Source organism: Nanorana parkeri, unplaced genomic scaffold, assembly GCF_000935625.1.
Source record: "Nanorana parkeri isolate BGI_ZX_2015 unplaced genomic scaffold, ASM93562v1 scaffold192, whole genome shotgun sequence".
NCBI lineage: Eukaryota > Metazoa > Chordata > Amphibia > Anura > Dicroglossidae > Nanorana > Nanorana parkeri.
Genome location: NW_017306460.1, coordinates 402,022 through 422,411, shown reverse-complemented (window position 1 = coordinate 422,411; position 20,390 = coordinate 402,022). Strand labels below are relative to the sequence as shown.

The 20,390-nt window shown below is 40.1% G+C and overlaps 1 protein-coding gene across 1 annotated transcript in view; it reads left to right on the top strand.

Moving 5' to 3' along the window:
- The window catches only part of EPHB1 (EPH receptor B1), a 259,254-nt gene extending 239,748 nt beyond the window's left edge, over positions 1-19,506 (top strand). The window contains exons 10-16 of the mRNA XM_018555329.1: positions 2,875-2,997; positions 4,045-4,292; positions 7,154-7,369; positions 10,745-10,894; positions 15,842-16,035; positions 17,692-17,847; positions 18,827-19,506. Of these exons, the coding sequence (XP_018410831.1) occupies positions 2,875-2,997; positions 4,045-4,292; positions 7,154-7,369; positions 10,745-10,894; positions 15,842-16,035; positions 17,692-17,847; positions 18,827-18,935 (1,196 nt within the window). The 3' untranslated portion in view covers positions 18,936-19,506. The remainder of the gene's footprint in view (positions 1-2,874; positions 2,998-4,044; positions 4,293-7,153; positions 7,370-10,744; positions 10,895-15,841; positions 16,036-17,691; positions 17,848-18,826) is intronic.
- Positions 19,507-20,390: the final 884 nt, after the last annotated feature.

Genomic DNA, 20,390 nt, shown 5'->3' with positions numbered 1-20,390 from the left:
AAGATCTAGTGTCACAGCAATATGGAATCTTCATTTCCTCACATGCCGGGTAAAGACTGAAGAAGATTTAATCATGTCCTCTGAAAGATTGTCAGATCCACAGAAATCATTTTTTATAGATGAGATAGGAAAGCGAACCTGCACAAGCAGAGGTTCAGTAAATAAATATTTGCTGGACTGAAACTGAAGATGTTATAGCATCAACATATACCAAAAATATATATATATGCGCGTGGATTATATATTTAAAAGAAAATTCCATTGCACCAAGCTAGCAAAGGGGACCTGTATTTTAGCAACTTGGAAAAAAGCAAACTGCACACATTTTCAAACATTATGTGTAATCCCATACACCATGATAAAAGTACCTCTGCAAGCAAATTTACTAAGGTCATCCATTAAAATTCAAGACTGAGAGTTATAGGTACTAAATTGAGAATGAGCTTAGCTAGACCTTACCCTCATATTTGCTAAAGATTAACCTGTAAACAGGTTATAGACATTCAAGAATATACATATTTTTTACAAACTATAAATTATTTTTAAAACATGCCCTTCCTGATCTCTGTATATGCAGGCATTGTGAGTAAATGATATTCAAAGTTTACCAAAGAGACTTTGAAATGAGGCTGCAGTAATTTCTGAACGGTTTACAGCACTTGCACTGGTTTATCTTAGAAATATAAAGTCCATGCTGCTACAGTATGAAACTTCAGTGCCTTTGTTATAAAGTTTGAGGATTAATTATTCCACAGATCTTGCAGCTACAGAGGTTAGTAATGCTTTGTTATAAAGCCCACATAATTGCATAAGAACATAATAATGCCTATATTCCCATAGCCTAGCCACAGGTTTACTTTAGCCCTGATTCACACCTAGGAGTTTTTGAGCAGTTCGAAAAGCGCTTTTAACTGCCCAACACAAAAAATCCCATGATTTTCAATGGTCCTGGTTCACACCTGAGCAGAAAGACGCCAGTAGAAAAATGCCCAAAAAGATACAGGAGCTTTTTTGGGCAGTTAAAATCACTTTTCTTCCCCGTAGCCGTAATTGGAAATGCCCAAAAACACGCAGCAAAAGCATGTTGTACATTTTCATGAACGTTTTTGAGCGTTTATACGCGCGTTCTTCCATTGCCCTCAATGTTTTATCAGCTGCCAATCAAAAAGCGCGTTTTCATCTACGCGTGTTAAAACGCGCATACAAATGTGCACAACGCGCATAAATGTGCAAATAACCACTTGCTGTTAAAGCGCATATAAGCACGCAAAAACAGTGCCGCCTAGTTGTGAACCCAGCCTTAAGGTGAACAAAAACAATCTTACCAGCTGTGGCTTCCCGTTTTTCTTTCGCTATCAGCCAGTGCAGTAATACATGCACTGGATGTGACACTTTTACTAATATAATCTGCTACTTTCATTTTAAATTCTCTGATTCATGTAGTCAGTTCAGTCAGTTTTGTGGCCACTCGTCCTGTTATAGAAATGAATATGCGCTTCCTGTGTATTTAAATCCGCTGCGCTTAAAAGCACAGTTCCCTGCTCTCTTTATATAATTTGGCCGAACGCGCTCAGCAAGGAAACACAGACATGACCTGTTGTCACGTTGGATCCTCAGTCTCTATCCTCCTGAATGGAGTCAGATCCTTTTATTTGTAGCACACAAAAGGAATGACAAACCGGAAGTGATGGCCCCAACAGCCAATCGCTTCCTCAATACATCAACATAACACAGAGCCGGCCAATGAAACACATGTATGCAATAGAAAGGGGAGTATATGTCTGTATCAGAGTAGAAGCATAGCTCATAGCCTCTGGTGCAAATGACTTAAACCATGTGCAACAGAAACACTACACAAAGGAGTCAGCATGCTTGCCTATGGACGCCGCCATCTTCCCAGACCCACACACATAATCTCACCGTTACCACTGGAGCGAACTTTATCCAGCATTGCTCAATGATCAATGCCCAATAAAAATACTACGGTTCTCATGAATGCAAGCTTATCTGCAGGGACAATGCCATATTATTTCCAGTGCGTTGATCAGATGCACCAAAAAGATAAACGCATGTTCCTTTCATAAAGGCAGATATGTATCCGAAATGATACCGCGTTCTCAAAACAAATGCATCCACGCCAAGCCAATAAATCCGCTCATTGCGCAGGGACCCTAGCCGGCGTCCATACACTCGCTAAGAAAATACTGCTCCGCCAAGCACATCAATCTCCCCTGGCCAACAGCCCAGCGCATAGCACATGGACCATTCGCCAGCGGAGACCTCTGCACACAGCCGCCGCATCTCCACATCCACAGGAAGATATCTACTCCAATGGTTTACCCCCAGTGCTGATTAATTCCGGGCCACGCTCCATAGAGCGTAGCCCAGCAAACCTGACACTGAGAGACATAATGACAATATTCACATATACAATATACTAAAAACACTTCCTAATAAAATGTCCACAACAATCCTGTGCACCAGGTCCAGGTATATAGGTGATGTATGCTCAATAATTCATGTGCACAGAAATATTTACATATTATTAATGTGCATGGTAGATTTTCTGGTGTCCCCTGACTGTAGCAGGAGTCATTAAACGTCTACACAACTATTTCAGCGTTCTGCTGAGACTCCACAGATCCCCTTCAGAGTCAAAAACAGTAAGCATCTTAGCTTAGGACCATTGCAGCCTCAGAGATCTTGGCAAGCAGCCACTGATGCAGTATAATTTATGTTTCCCACAGTGGCAGCTCCTTTACGTTGCAGATACTGGTAGCAAAAACAGGACATTTAACACTTTTATTGTGGTTTAAGAAAGGACTAATTACCAAAGGACATCCAGCTAACGTATCTCTGTTCTGTTGTTTTCAGGCTCTCCAGGAATGAAGATTTATATCGACCCCTTCACATATGAAGATCCCAATGAAGCTGTGAGGGAATTTGCTAAGGAGATTGACGTCTCTTTTGTGAAAATTGAAGAGGTTATTGGGGCAGGTGGGCATTTATTTTTCCACAAACCTTCAAGAGCATTTCTACTATTTCTATCAGCTATGGCAATAGTTACAATGTGCCAAAGGGACAAACCTGGCCTCCTTGTGATAGCAATATATTTACCTAGTATGTACAGTACATCAAGGAAAATACATGGATGCAGCATCATTACATTATTTTTAAAACATATTTACAAATAAACCATTTTAAAATGTAATTTAATAGTATGTAATATGTTGTTCTTTGAAGGTTTTTGTAATGGCTGTCTAATAAGAAAGACCAGCACTTCTGCCTTTTCTGTGATGACTGCCTGTGCATAACCAAAACTCTATACAGATCCATATCAGGTAGAAGAGGGGGGAAAGGACTTGTATGTGTAAATTGATGTCCTGCTATTCAAATATTTCCACAACATTGACTATTTAAACTATTCACAGCCTAACAGTGGGATAGTTTGGGGAAGACTTGCAAAGTTGCCTAAAGAACATCTCCAGCTGGCTGTCATTGGTAAACATTTATCTGAGTATAAACAAATACAAATGTTTTCATGCTGAACATACTAGATAAAGAAATTATTTACTAAAACACTATTAATTTCTTTTAAGGTAATTCCTTTTTCTGTTCATGAAATATAATATAGAGACCTAAACATTATGACATGGAGACTGGGATTGGTCTTTAGGTCTTGTTAAGAGGCCCTCTAACGAAGCCCCAGATAGCAGTAAAAACCCAACAGCAGTTCTAGCCCTTCCCCATTCTATCCAAAACAAACAACAACGTTTTGGATTGACTTGCACATAGGTACTCGCCTTACAAATGTAACTGTTCTAAATTAATAAATGGAAATATATTATTAGTAGTGTTGGAAGAGAACGAAGTATAAACAAAGTGGAATTAATTGACAGTATGTGGGATCACCATGAAATATGAAGTAGGATGCCAGAGATCAGAAGGAATTCTTACTTACTCCTCTGATCTCTGACATCCTCTTTGATCACAGACATCTTATGTACATTAGTGCTCAGTGACATGTTTGTTTCTGTCCCACAGGAGAGTTTGGGGAGGTGTACAAGGGCCGTCTGAAGCTCCCTGGGAAGAGGGAAATCTATGTTGCTATAAAAACACTTAAAGCTGGATATTCTGAAAAGCAAAGAAGGGATTTTCTGAGTGAAGCAAGCATTATGGGCCAGTTTGATCATCCCAACATCATCCGACTTGAGGGTGTGGTGACCAAGAGCCGACCTGTTATGATCATTACTGAGTTCATGGAAAATGGTGCGCTGGACTCCTTCCTGCGGGTAAGCCACTCCTTACCATCTTTTACATACTCCAAACTTCTTGTGTATAGGATTCCTTTCATTTTAATTCTGTGAGCTGAAATGTAAAGGTTGCACATCATTGCTCTGTAGCATAGTAAATGGAGCACTCATCAGTTGTAACACTGCTTTGCTTTGCCAGCTTTTATAGTTGCTTATTTCCACAATCCTATTTGAAGTTGTTACACTACTGAAGAAGCTTGGCTACCCTGACCTAGATCGAAGGAGTAGCCAAATCCATAGACTCCTATCTTGCTATGCTATGAGCACACGTCATACTGGAGTCTTTACATCCTGAGTACCAAAGCTTTCTATAATGGGTGCAAAGCCTTAATGCAACCAAAGATATGTTTGATTTCATAACACTGGACAAGTGGTTAAATTTGTTTGACACAATGCATGGGCAATGTTTGCATGTGTCATGTTAAATAGCCTCTTCATTTTCTGCAGACACTCTTGTCACCATCTTACATTGAAATTAGAGAGATGTGCTTTTTAATATTTGTTTCTTTTAATAAAAGGTTCTGCTCAGACACACACAGACGAATATACATAGTGAACATCCTTGTCCTATATTGATGAAGTTGTCTGGAGACACTGCAGTGTGATTGTGAAGATTAAGTACCAGCCAAATGCTAGCTGCAGATGACCTAAAAAAATCTAATTTCAGCCTCAAGATAAAAATAGGGACATTAATTGGAGCCTTGGTTCCTCATGAAAGTAGGTTATAGGATCCAGTCCTTAGGGGCCTCCTGTGTCTTAGAAGGAGGATAACACAGAGTAGAGCAGAGCCTGGATAGCAATGCACCTGTACAAAATACATAGGAGCCTATGTGTGCCAGGGGAATCTGTCAAACGTATCACCTGCTCTCTACGCACTTGTGTTCCTGTCAGGATTTTCTGTTTATGTCGTCAAGTTTTATGTTGAAGCAAAGATTTGCTTTTTCAATACATTCCAAAAGGATTCTGCTGCATGAATATTTCTGTCTTTTGGAGTAAATGTGGGAGCAATGTGACCATATTACGATGTGGTGGCTGAGCAGTTAGCAATCAGGCCTAGCTGTATTAGGGTTTGAGAACTCTTGCCATCTGGATCCTCTCCTAATCAAGTTTATAGGTCTACAGATTCTGTGTATATGAAAACTATATGTATGCTCATCCAATCATTTTGGGGTTTCCTCCACAGACTTTATTCATGAACATTAATGGAAACACAAATGGCGACTACCAGCGGTGCACCCAGACCTTTTATTTTGGTGCAGTTGGTATTTAAATGACTAGAAGTGATTTATTATGCATTCTCCTTTAAGTTGATTTAGATGTGGTTTAAAATTCACATACTTCTGTTAACTGTGTGGCCACTTGGGCACCACATGGCACCTACAGTGGCTGCAGTGCAGTGGATCCCTGAAATCTGTGGCTTGCAAAATGGGCACATCTCTGAGGAAGGCATCAGGTGACTGGTTATCCCTTCATGTGATGCGGGATGGTGTCACTGGGGGATTTAAGGGAAAGCCTACTATGGTGGAAGCTAATCTATCATATTGGGCTGGGAAAAACAGTTAACTTCCTACCAACCCACCTTACCTTTTAATCAGACTTATGCCTTAAGAAATTGATTAGTCCTGACAACTGACCATTCCAACTGCCTACCCTCCTGATGACATGGAAAGTATCTGCGGCTGAATTAATTATGACTCCATCCATAGAGTTAGGATGTCGAACTACTTGAGTCAAAGTAGACCAAATGTCCTATCTTAGGCCACTTACCTTTTCCATGCATAGTCAGTTTATATAAATTAAGCTTATATAAATGTTGCAATAGATGTCTGGACATGGCTCATCTACACTAGTAAGTAGAGATGCAGCAAAATTCCAAGCCACGCTGATCTGTAAATAACATTTTAGTGGAATTCTACAAAAGCATTAACTTGGTAATGGTATGTTGTTGCTTAAGGCATGTTTACACAACCATCCCTTTTCCTGTGACATGGGGCAGAGTAGGAAAGCATAGATATCTTTTATTCCCTATCTAGATCATGACAGCTGTGCCCACACAGAATACTAAAGCTCAACTCCAGGCAAGCACTCATTGTGCTGCTCCTTTTCCAAGTCTGACCTCTGCCATACAAAAGGCTGATACCAAGTCACATTCAGATACTTACACTGCTGCCATTTAAAATTTAATTTAATGATGTGCTATTTAAAACAGAGCTGCATTACTTGCGTCTTTTATATTTGCCTGGAGTTCAGCCAGAAAAAAAGGTGCTGGAAAAAAGCATTATTTATGTAATTTTACTTTCATCTATACTATCTATGAGGCCAATTTTGAGTATGCTATACCACCCTCAGTGTCTCATTTAAACAAAAACATGGGAGAGCAAGGCAATTTTGTGTCCATGGCCTCACTTAGCTGTATAATAACTTTCTTTTGCTAATGACCATCATTTATTGCCTTACTTTCCGCAGTGTTCATATTACAACCAACCTTGTCCTTAGTCTCCCTTGTGTCTCGCGTTGAACAGAGTGAGCGTGGCTTATTGTATTTTGCGTCCAGCTGTACTATAGCAGCTTCTGTATGCTTAGCCTGTTTATTAGCTGAATGTACCGAATATAAAGTCCTTGGTGTTTTATGGTGCAGAAAGAAAGGTAATACCTGAACAAGGATTTTCAGCCCTGGGATTACAGAACTTGTATAAAGGGTACATGAAGTTATTCTATTCAGAATAAATCTAATTATACTGTTCCAGAAGAACATTTTGTAAAGAAGGTTGAGTTGGACATTTTAATGGTAAATATCCAAAGTAGATTATTAATACCTTTTTTTTTTTAATCTTGTTTAGCAAAACGATGGGCAGTTTACAGTGATCCAGCTGGTGGGAATGCTTCGAGGGATTGCAGCTGGCATGAAGTATCTGTCGGAAATGAATTATGTGCACAGAGACCTGGCAGCCAGGAACATCCTGGTGAATAGCAACCTGGTGTGCAAGGTGTCTGACTTTGGGCTGTCTCGCTATCTGCAGGATGATACGTCAGATCCAACGTACACCAGCTCCTTGGTAAGCTGATTTGTGTTTTTAAAGGAAATTGTTAGGATTATTTAAAGGGTCAGTGCAAAACAAATATTTCTAACTTTGATTAATGCTGTAGAGTTAAACCATCCGATGATTTATTGTAGCTCTTGGGCACTCCAGTAGTAGGTCTTCTTGCTTGAAGTAGATCTAAACCAAAATGTTGTCTAGAGCAGGGAAGTGTTAAAACTCGTTGTTGTTTTTTGTTTGTGGTACACACCATTTTATCAATGCCCATAGATTGTAGCTTGTATATTAAGCATTTATGCAGTAGCATAGCAAAATCTAGGTACACTACATACACTGGCTTTCCTACATCAAGGTTGCTACTCACCTCCTCATACAATGTTAGTAGGTTGGTCTGACAAGAACGGTGTTTCATAAATCCATGCTGGTTGTCACTTATCATACCATTACCACATACAAAGTCTTGTAGATAGTCCTTTATCATTTCCTTAAACAATTTGTATATTACTGTGCGTTAAATTCAAATATATATATATATATTCATATGGGAAGATTTTTGTTGAAATTAATGGTCTGGTGACAAGGTCTCTTTAAATTTCCAGGTCTAGAATTAGCTGCAGCCATTAAAAGGAATTATTTACTTGGAAAACATGACATTTTATTTTGATATGCTTTATCAGAAAACTCCTTCTGCAGTTTAGTGTACAATGTATAGCATGTAGCAGTCAGCACTATTGGGCTCATTCAGTTTGTTGAACTGGTAGGTGTGCTTTCTGAATCATGTGCTGGCTCCTATTTCTCTCTCTGCTTGATGAATCACCCATCAAATTCAGAGTCCCAAGCTACGGAGAGCTTAGGGCTAGCACTGTGATATTTCCGGATTTCCTAAGATGGGAAACAGTAAGGAGTCTTCAGTAGGTATGTTTGGGAATATCTGATTTGCATTACAAACAGGTAACCAAAAGCCGTTCCCAGATTACCATATTAGTAGCAAAAGGAGTTGGGCATGCTAGCGCATTATTGCTGTGACTGGAAGAAAAACTGAGGCCTTGAGCAGGTAGACTGTGCCCCCTGCATAACATTATATAGACATGCTATGTGAAAAGAAAAAACACAGCATTGAACACAATTGTCTGATACTAGTACAGCTTCTGGATGATCTGTGGGACAGTATGAAGCCTGTCAAGTGTTTATCTGCTCACAGTTTGGTTTTGCAGTAATTCCGTACACAGAGCAATGCGGCACCGCAGACAGCGAGAAAGACATGAACACGCTAAGCACTGGAATTCAGTACACTATTGATTGACGATCTACAATCTCCGTTTTCCAAATTTCATGGTAGAAATTATATATCTTCCTCCTTAGTAAGGGTTAATCCACAAGATAAATAGTCATAAAATTCAGGAGCCGGTGCCTTAAGAATACATCTTTGTTAAATAAAAGAACAAAGCCGCACATACCTCCTCTTACACCAGATAATGGCAAATCTCCGCTCAACAGACATAATGGAGATGAAGTGTTTAAATGAAACTGATTTGTCTCTGGGCTCTACTCACATCTGGTCAGCGTTACAGATCCTCTTGTTGCTTCCTTTTTCCCCCCCCTCTTTCCCTTTTTTTTTTTTTTTGGCTTGCTATAATCCCATCTAAATCCTATCCATAATGCATAGCTTATTTCTCAGAAGTGATGAGTGAATAAAGCACTTTTTAGTTTATGTTAGTCAGATGCAGGGGAGAATTCATTGCTGGGTGGATGTGGTGAGGTCCTGAATGAGATGTCTTTATCACACTAGATTAAATGCATTTCTTTAAGTCAAGCCTCCCTTTGCCCTTGAAATAAGCAGCAATATTAATAGACTTGCTCAGTGCCGGGAGCTGCCACCTTGAGCTTTGAGATACAGTCCCTCTCAGAAGGAACAGGAATTGTTGAATTTGCATTATAATGAACACTCATTCTGTACGGTAGTCCACTGTGTCCTTCCTAGTGTTGACATGTGCATTGTTGTAGTGCTGGCTGTGTCTGTTGTGCTGCTAATGCATACAATGTCCATGTTGTGCATCGAGGACTATGAAAGAAGACACAAAACCTTGTGGTACAAATATTTTTTTTATTATGTTGGATTTCAGTACAGCTAGTAGAGAATGGAGTGTCCATATAAAGATGTATGCTTATATTCAGACAGATTTATGTTACTTTATAACATTTCTATTGTTGTTTTAGTCATAACTTATGGCAGCGGTTCTCAAAGTTCCATGAACCACATTAGGCTCCTTTCACATGGGTGCCATTGCTTCCGATCAGAAGATTCATACACAGATCCCTTGCTAATCAGACCAGTACAGAACAAAAGTGACAGCCGTCTTTGTGCAGTTTTTTCCTCTATCGCAAGAGTCTATGGGGAGTCGAATGTAAGTGGACATGTGTTCGCTTACATCTGATTACCTCCAATCCATCATGATGAGGTCCTAAAATGGAACTCTGTTCCGTTTTTGTTCTGGACCTAGATAGAGTTAGGGGAATTTAAACATATCCAGACACAGGTCCTTTTACATCTGACTGCCCATACAGTTACATTGAGCTTCTGATATGGTCCACCTGAAAAACTGACAGGCGGATCTGATTGGACCACCTATGCAGAAGTGGCCTACAAAGTGGACCTTTACCCCCTTTCACTAAATATCCCCTCTGCATGCTCATATGAAATCATCTTACATTCATTGATCATTTTACTTACAATTATTGTGTTTCCACCTCCTGGTCCTCTTGGGCATTAGTGATGTAATGTATCTAAGCGTTGCATCCTGGGAAGGCTACATCAGCAGAGCATTGCTGGGAAATCTCATCTGTAATCTCACTAGATCTCAGGGAAAGGCATTTTTCTTCTCTGAGATGATGGACATGGTCACATGTTCTAGTCACATGTGCCAGAGTTCCAGGAAGTAAAGGGAGATCTATTGAGGGAGCAAGTAAAGGGAGATATAAAAAATAAAACAAGTTTTGGATATGCATACACTTTAAATAAACATCTTGGCTGAAGTTGGGATTTCACCCAAGTCACAGTTGCAGTTGACCACTTGTGCTTTTGTCCACTGCATACCTGTTTCATTGTCTATTCTTTTGGCTTTGGTCCACCAGTGTTGATATCTTTCTATTTATTTCTGAGAGCGAACAATACCATTAATCCTATTTCTGAATTATCGTAACGTTTCCTTTATAAATTCAGAGTGGAACTAATCTACTTTCTTGACATTAGACAAAGCTCACCAAGATTCAAGTAAAAATACACACAACTCTTATATTTAGATGATATATGCTTATGCCGAAGTTCAGCTTACCTAATAATGTCTGATGCTTAGCCAAATCAGTATTAACATCATTATTATTTATTTTTCTCAGGGGGGGAAGATCCCAGTGAGATGGACAGCACCAGAGGCTATTGCTTATCGCAAATTTACATCGGCCAGCGATGTCTGGAGTTACGGTATTGTCATGTGGGAAGTTATGTCATTCGGAGAACGGCCATACTGGGACATGTCCAATCAGGACGTAAGAAAGCAATTATTTCTCACTCGCTAAACACTATAATTATAATTATTGTTACCTTTATTGATTATATGTATATGATCTATTGAATTAATTCCCTGTATCCACCAATTAGATTAAAGCAAACCTGTCATTAGCATGGGATAAAATAGGCACTTACCAGAACACTAGGCAGTAGTATTCCACTTCCTGATTCAGTCAGGACCACAATGCATCCCTGCATCCCACAGTGCAGTGTGGTTCTCCATAGGTTTTACACCTTGTTTCCTGGTTTCAGGGGATCTTCCAGCAAGTTATACCATTTGGTAATTGGGGGTGAATACTGTTCAATCAATTATGTAATTAATACAACCTGTTTGCTGTATAACAGTTTTACTTTAAAGGGTTCGTTCAACTTTGAAATGAAATGAACAATGAATTGCATGGCGTCACTGGTAAATGGATGGTAGTTTCCAATACTAATTGCTGGACAACTGGTGTGATGCCAGTTGTCAAATATTGTGCTATGTATTTATCAAGGTACATGTGTTATATGGCTGTTTAATGTTCCTAAAGTAATTCTTGAAAGAACTTTCACTAAAGATCATTATTCATGTGTAATGATTGATGATTGAGCCTATAGTATGCTATCATGTCCCTTTAGCACCACCACTGGAGACCACCATTTTGTTGGTTTTACATGTGCACCAGTTGTATATGCTGTGTGGTTGGTCAGAATTCTAGAATGTCTTTTATGGAGGTGTGCTGTCTATTGGATGGTCCTCAGACAACAATGTTCCTGATGACTGACCCAGACATTCCAACCTGCAAAACCTTATTTAAGGGAGGTTCCCATCTCATTTCAGGGAGGTCAATGATAATAATAATTATATATATATATATATATACACACACATCAGATTTGTGAATTGATGTTCAAGTATCTGTCAGGGTAAAGGTCACAATTTATTAGACAGCCCTTTATAAAAAAATGCTGAGGAGTAAAGTCCCTGATACACAGTTGACTAGTTGCTATGGGCAGCAAATGAAATAAATGTTCTCTATAACTAGACAACCAGGACATATAATTGATTCTATATTATCCACAAAGGGTTAACAGCACTCTCTCAACCCTGCAGCAGTGCCTGTACCGGCTCAATAGTAGTCTATGTCCGCCCTCTCTGTGCAGCAAGTAGTTTCTTCCTTCTGGGAGCCAAACCTCATTCTGAGGCTACTCTAGAGATCACATGACCTTCCTCCAGGAGGCAAGCCTCGTTCTGAGGCTACTCTAGAGATCACATGACCTTCCTCCAGGAGGCAAGCCTCACTCTGAAACCTTACCCACTGATATCTTATCGGCAAGGTTTACTCAGAGTAAACCTTTCAGGGAGAAAATGCCTCTCTTGCGGACGTCAGGGAGCCGCTATCTAATAGAGTGAGACTCCCTGAAGATATGTGTGCAAGACAGCAGATGTAGCGGCATCCAGGGGCACTGAGTGGATACAGTTAAACTTGAATTTTTTGTTTTCATACTATGTGTCCACCATTGAATGGACAGAAAAAGGGAAACAAATGTGCCTCAATATGAAACAAACAGTGTTTGTGAAATTGAATGCATTTTTTAAAAGTACACTGTATATTGTATTTGTTGGGGATATACGTTTGTCAGCACCAAGAGGCGAGGGAGGTGGCTAATCTACGTGTCAGACTACATGTGTTGTAGAGTGGGTTTGCTGGGACTTGTGGTTACTCAGAGACAGGAGGGGCAGCAGTGTGACGCTCTGAACTCTACAGAGACTGGATACAAGCTTTTGGTTCATGTAGAGAATCTGCTACAACTTGAATGGTTACTTGTCACATACCATTACCTTCTAATGACACATACACACAAGAGCCAAGTATGTGAGGATCGTTCTTGCCAGGTCGGTCCTAAAACACAGGTGGCAGCTGACAGTGTGCACACCGTTTCTAGTAGGCAGAGAGCAGGGGATTTGTACTTTCTCTGTGCTCTGTTGAAATACTGCACAAATCAAAGCTTGAGAGAGCGAGAGGGAGGGCTGGCTGGTGGGTGAGCACTGAAAACTGCTGCTGTGTCAGATGGATCAGGCTGAAAAAGAAGAAAAGAATCCGCATAAAGCAAGAAAATTGGAAAGTGCAGCCAGTGCACTGGGAAGTAATTGGACTTGAAGAAGCTTTGAACATGTCAGGCTGGTGGAGATGCTCAGCTCTTACAGTAATGCAGTGAGCGGCGGATATAATGAAGGCGAGAGCAGAACAATGCTCTGAACAGTGTGTGCCTTTGATTAACCTGCTGCAGCCCCGGCCCTGACTGCCCTCACTCTCCAAACCACTGTAATCACACAGGAGGGGAGAGGTAGACTGTCGTGCTACGGAGCAATTAAAGCAAAGGCGGTCGGTGGTGAAGAACTAGACTACACTGCGATGTTGCTACAGTGAGCTAGGCAAAAGCCACGACAGGACTACGTGCGGTTTTATAACTATCCAGCAGCAAATTTAAGAGGCCACTAAACGTGTATTGCAAGGCGGTTTATATAAATGAGTTTTTATTAACAGCTTTGTGAATTTTTTAGTATCTTTAAAAGAGAACTTTGACTAAAAAAAAAGATTTTAAGGTTTTGGGTGTATTATGGTAGGTATTGAATCTCTGCTAGGCTTCTAACAATGTGTGACTGCCTGGCATTGAGATCTACCGCCACCAATGGCATAGCTGTGCGCCCTCAACATCTAGGCTTGGGGTGTAACCATTCAAGGAGACTCCAGTAGAGGGTGTGTGGGGTGGAGCCCATACATGGATGGCACTTGGAATACATCTGGCATTGGTGGGGTCACATTGGTCCCTTTACATTGTTTAAAAAAAAAAAAACTACTAGTGACTTATGAGCAAGGTTTAGAAGACTTTCTTCTTGAGTATGCAGTTCAGTTTTGGTCCCCAATTAATAGAAGGGATGTCCTAGAATTGGAAAGGGTCCAAGATACCTTAGAGAGTATGCTCAAATTAATCAATGGTGACTGTATTGGTGATAACAACCTAATGAATCTTAGGGCTCTGAAGAGAACACATGGGCACAATTTAAGGTTAAAAGACAGAAGGTTTCTTTTGGAATGGCAGAGGGGATCTGTCCCAGGTAAAGGTAACTGCTGGAAGCAATGACCTATTCAGAAACTTCTAGATGTCTTCCTCAATTAGCACAAAATATAGGAATATGCATCAGGGATCCCAACCTGAAATAAGTCATTTCAGGGAGGTGCCCTTCTCATTTCAGGGAGGTGCCCTCTGTCCCCACCCACCCCCACCTGCGGGGTGGGGGTGCAACAACAAGTAAGAGAGCACCCCTCTGAAATGATGGCAGATAGCTAAGAAGCTAACCCTTCCCTTGCTATCTGCTGTTTTTTTAGTATCCTGACAGCTGCTGCCGTCAGAATAATAAAAAAAACAGCATATGAATGAACAGCTAGATTGCTATTGGCTATTTCAATTTGCAATAGCCAATAGCAAGCTGGCTATGGCACCCGCCCTCTGCTGCTGTCAGTCAGTAAAGGAGGACCTGATAGAGAATTTCAGGTCCACCTCTGCTGATTGAAGGCAGCAGTGGGTGGGTGCAATAGCTAGTCTGCTATTGGCTATTTCAATTTGCAATAGCCAATAGCAATGTAGCTATTCGTTCCTATGCCATTATTTATTTATTTTTTTCGGAATGACGGCGGCCCCGATGTCAAGAAAAAAAACCCAGCAGATCGAGCAGAGTAAACCTTTCAGGGAGAAAATGTTTCTCTCCCGTGTGTCCGGGAGACACTGTCTAATAGCGGAACATCCAGAAGAGTTCAGATGTATACTCTTAGAATAGAACCTAATCTCACACACACACACACACACACATGTTGGACCGGAGGGACCTGTGCAATTTTTTTACCCTTATCTACTATGTAACTGTATCAGGACATTGCCATGTTCTCATCATGCCTCACCTACAATTATATCAACACTGTGCCACAACATTATCATGATGTCATCATTCCTTACCCACAATCAACAGTCTACCAGAAAACATTTTTTTAATATAATTTATAACCTAGTGTAACTCCGGACACTTTTTTTTAGTGAAGAACTAAAACGTCTGTCAATGTCTGATTTCTATCTTGTGTCTTCACCAGGAAGATTTCCTGCAGACACAACAGGAAGTAAATGGAAATGTCCCCAAAATTAGAGCAAATGCTACCACTGACAGTTGTCAGAGAAACAAATGTCCTCATACCACTTCTTCTCCTGTTTTGGCGGCAACCATAACATTTCGGATTTCTCCTTACTTTCTATTCCTCTGACAATGGCAATGAGAAATTGTAAAATTAGATCTCCCTAACAGAGACACAGACAGCAATAAAAACACAATGGCGTTTTTTTGGTAAACTTTTGTTTATTTATGACAGGTATTTATATAGCGCCTACAATTTACGCAGCACTTTCCATAGTTGTACATGTATATCAGTCCCTTCCCTCAAGGAGCTTACAATCTAAAGTCCCTATCTCACACTCATACAGGGACAATTTTAGACAGGAGCGAGTTAACCTTCCAATATGTCTTTGGCGTGTGAGAGGAAACCACAGTACACTGAGGAAACTCACGCAAGCATAGGGAGAACAAGCAAACTCTTTGCAGAGCAATGCAGGTCTTAACCCTTCTTTACTTTATCTTAAACTAGAAAAATAAGTTTTGTCTGGAGTTATACTTTAACTTTATAAAGTTCCTGCAGTAAAGAGTTTGATAGCATTTTAACCATCTCCGCCGTATACACAGAGCTGATAGACAGACATAATATATGCAACATTTGTTCTCTTAATTTTTATGTCTGTTTTATGGTTCTCTGTTCAGTCATTGGCTCTTCTGGTCTGCAGTTTTATGGCCATTTGCTTTGGAAGTGCTGTCCTCTCACCGATTCTTTCTCTCTTCACAGGTCATCAATGCCATCGAGCAGGATTACCGCCTGCCTCCCCCCATGGACTGTCCAGCAGCCCTGCACCAGCTCATGCTGGACTGTTGGCAGAAGGATCGAAACAGCCGGCCGCGCTTTGGGGACATCGTCAATACTCTGGACAAGATGATCAGGAACCCCGCCAGCCTCAAAACAGTGGCCACCATCCCTGCTGTGTGAGTCTGTCCTGATCATAGGTCTGCTGTCAGTGGATGAAACACATTTGGAAGAAGACATGCATTTTGGTTTTTAACAACACCACACATTACATTCAAATTCTGTTGTCATGGTATTCCAGGCTGGTGTGTTATGTTTGGATAGTAGGCCCTGGGTTTGATAAACCTGCCAAACAAAGCTATACATGTTGAGGCCTGATTCATACACTTAGGCCTTTATTTAACCCTTTGCCTGTCATGCATGTAATACATATGTTGTGACTGTATCATTTTTGTACATATGAATGTATCATGTTCATAAATGCTTTCAAAGGCTTAAGAGACCCTGTCACCAACTTAAAACATTCAGCTAATATCATAGAAAGATCAAGTATTTTAAATGCTTACTTGCAGGGTTTTTCTTTTCCACAAAATATTGCTCTCTTCTTGCATGTCATCCTCTTCTGGAGGTGTCTAATTACTCTCAGTGCTGGCCCAGCTCCTCCGTTCCTCACCTTCTTAATTGAACATTTATGTAGCTGACAGGGGAGGAGTGAATGAGAGTGACAGCTGCTGACTTCACATCCAAGATGGCGACACCCAGCAGCACTCTCAGAGCTTTTGGATGTCTACACAAGGATAGGGGGTTTACAGGTAAAAAAAATACATAAAATATGTTAAATGCACAAATAATCTCACGTGAATATTTTTTTTTTTCAAAGGACTGGTCTGGTGACAGGGTCTCTTTAACAGAATCTCACAGCTAACAACTTTTGTTTTCATGGTTATCTGTGAGAGAGTGGCAATAGGTGTACAAATGTCTGAGGATTGTTAACACCTTCCTCAATCATCCTTCCAGCACCCTCTACTCCTTCAATACCCTGACTGTACCCCTCACTTCTGAATACCTTAATTGTCCATGAACCCATTTTCATTCTGATTATCCCACCTTACTTAGGAACTCCTCACCCCTCCTGCAGCCAGGTTTTGTCTCTAGTCACCCTTCCAACAGCCCCTCCTCACTATCAACCATGGACAAGGGGCTATTTATCCACCTTTACTAATAAAGTATAGTTGCACTTCAATGTGGTGAGCTGTTTTATAAGATTGTTTTTCAAATACATAATGATTGACGTGTATTGTCTTTGGAGGTATGTGTGTACTGCTGTCTACTTATTAGACATTTTGCATCGGCAAAAATTTGTTTTGTTTTGTTTCTTTTTTATTTGTTTTTTGCGTTATTTTGTTTTTCAGGATTCGGGTCTGAAAGTCAATTCTTTTCGGGATTCGGATTCGGATAAAATGCATTAGAGGTAGTCTGTACGAAATTTTGTTCCGTTTTCGTTTTGTTTGTTTCGTTGCAGCAAAGTGACATTAAAAAAAAAAATAATGTCACTCTGCTGCAACGGAAATTCGTGCTTAAACGAAAATTCGTACAGGCTACCGCTAACTAATTTTGTCTGATATTTTGTTTTCGGAAATTCTGATTCGTTTTCATTCATAATTTCTGTTGTTCGGAAATTCGGATACATCCGAATCTCCGAATAACGAAAATTCGTCCGAAAAACTAATTTTTCCAAAACGAATCGCACATCTCTACTACTTATAGTCTGTAATATACTGTGCTGAACACTAAGTGCCACCATTATAGGCTAATGTTGTTTTGTATTTTTACAGGCCTTCCCAGCCACTGCTTGACCGCTCCATCCCAGACTTCACAGCCTTTACCTCAGTAGATGACTGGTTGAGTGCTATCAAAATGGGACAGTACAGAGATAACTTCCTGAGCTCTGGTTACACCTCATTGCAGCTTGTCGCCCAGATGACTCCAGAGTATGTATCTATGTGTCCATCTACTTGGGCTACAAATAGCTAATGTGAGATACCTCTCATGTTTCCACTGCTGCCTGTTGAAGAAAGAGCGCATGTCACCCTTTGAGCTCCAGTCAAGTATGAGCAGCAAAGGAGGGTACTGTGCAGGACATTGTGGCAGCTCCAGTGGTACACCTATCACTTGATGCTTGAGGTTGCTACCAAAAATATCCCTGTAAACTAAAATGCATTGTGCCACTGTTTAAACAATATATAAGTAAGGGTAATTTTTACCAAGTGAGGACTGGGCTGGATTGACAACAGGGCTAAGACTGATAAGAAATGTTGGGCTGGTGGCTGTGAGTGGAGATACTTCAATATTCAGACATCAAATGGAGTGAGACCTGTAGTCGGTGACACATGGTGGGCATTATATACATACCTTATCTACCTGTTCAGACCTGTAATAATAGCATCTAGCAAAGGGAACTTTTTTGCAGCTCTAAGATGTCATATGACCAAATGCCAAGGGTCACAAAAGAAGCTGATACTGGAACATATGAAAATGTGTGTCACAATAAACCATGTCCTTTAAAAGCTTTATCCTTTCACCATACCAACCAATCAATGAAGAACCATGGCACACTTTTCATGTTAGACTTTCCTTGCCCGCAAAAATCTATCCTTACCATGAAAGTCCTAGTTGGCTGTGTTTGGGCCAGGCATGTTTCTGCTGCACTTTATGACACTGCAACAATTGTCCAGATTTCTGACTGGACATAATTGACTATACGCAGTTTCACAAAAGTTGCCTCCACAACAACAGCAAATATATATTCTGAAGTCATATTAACACAAGAGTGAGGGGGAACACTTTCATAGCTCTTTGTATCTTTGCTTAATTAATTTTAGATTGTAAATGAATTGCCATGTTTCAAATTTAGATTTTATTTTTGTCTTTTTTTCATCTAATCTCTGAAATATTATTCTGTCTTTTTAGGGACCTTCTGAGGATAGGAATTACATTAGCTGGACACCAGAAAAAAATCCTGAACTGTATTCAGTCCATGAGGGTCCAAATGAGCCAGTCACCCACCTCTATGGCATGAGACTCTGGGTTGGGTGAGGGAACCTTCAAGGGTGGGGAGGGAAAGAGAAGAGGTTGAAGATATGAAAAGTTTGGGCAGTGGGGAAAGATGAACTTTGCAATTCAAGAAGTAACACGTCAGGGTCAATGGTGGACTACCCGTCAGGAACCTAACAGCCAATACTTTGTCTCATATAAGTAGAAGCAGTGCAAATCTGAAAATAACAAATATTTCATAAAAATGTCAGTTGATGGATTTACACTGTGTTTGCAGATGGCTGATGTTTCATAATGGTTGGACATTTCCAGAGAAGGTCTTGCCTGTGAACATCAGTGGTATTGGTTGAAATAAAGGTGCTTAATTTCATCATCATACAATTGCAAAAGGACGGAGGATGCCACATTAAGCCCGCTTCACCCATGAATGGATGCCACATGTATCCACATTTCTGACACAGTTGCTGCATCAAGGAGGAAGGCCACTGCACACTTCCATCTTCTCTTTATTGTTTTGATTGTCTTCATATTGAAGATGTTTGTATGGAAGAACAAACATTTATCTTCTTTTTTTGCTTGCATTTTTTGGCAAAAACGAAAAAAAAAGTAACAAAAATCAGGATGATTACCTGACATTGTGTCTACCTTTGTGTCCTGTATGTCAAAAAATAAAAAATACAGATACCAGAGCTGTGGATTCCATGTATATAGAGGAATTGAGGTCTATTAAACACAGAGGACAAGTTCTCTTTCTTATGGAACTTTATTTGGATAATATCAGACTTTGTCTTGAAGCCAAACAGAGCCAGGAACCGGCTTAAGGATGGGGACAATGAGGACATCTGCTAAGTTGATGTGATGTAATTCTGGAATAACATGATATAAAGGACACTGGGCTCGTGCTTAAACTCAAGACCATCTTATTATCATTTGTGGAATTATTTAATGCACACCTGGCAGCAGAATCTTCTAGATCATGAGGTGAGAACCGGCATAAGTTGGTGTCTTCTGCTAAACAGTGTTAAAACTGCATTCTAAGTTCATATTTTAGATATGGCTGTAGTCCTATACAAGGTAGGATGGACTGTACATTTTTAGCAATACTGAACAGAGGATACGAGTTACAGAAGCCATGTCTATTAGATATTTTAATGTAAAATATAAATGGACCATTGCTGTAGAAAAAAAAAGGTTTGTATACTATTTTATTAAACTCTAGAGTGTTGTGATGTTATTCTAAAATAATAATAAAACATAGCTGCAGAATGTGTAACATAATTTGCAATTTGTGGGCTTCAGATAGGGTTCAAGTAAAAATATCTTGCATAATTATAAAGAAAATCCAAACAAATTTAAAGCCTAATATTTTTTGCTTTTTTTTAGCTTTGGATGGAGTAGGGATGAGTTAACATTTCTTTGTCCCGTCCTCCAAAGAACTGAAAGGAAATCTCCCCAATAGAGACGCAGACAACAATCTATT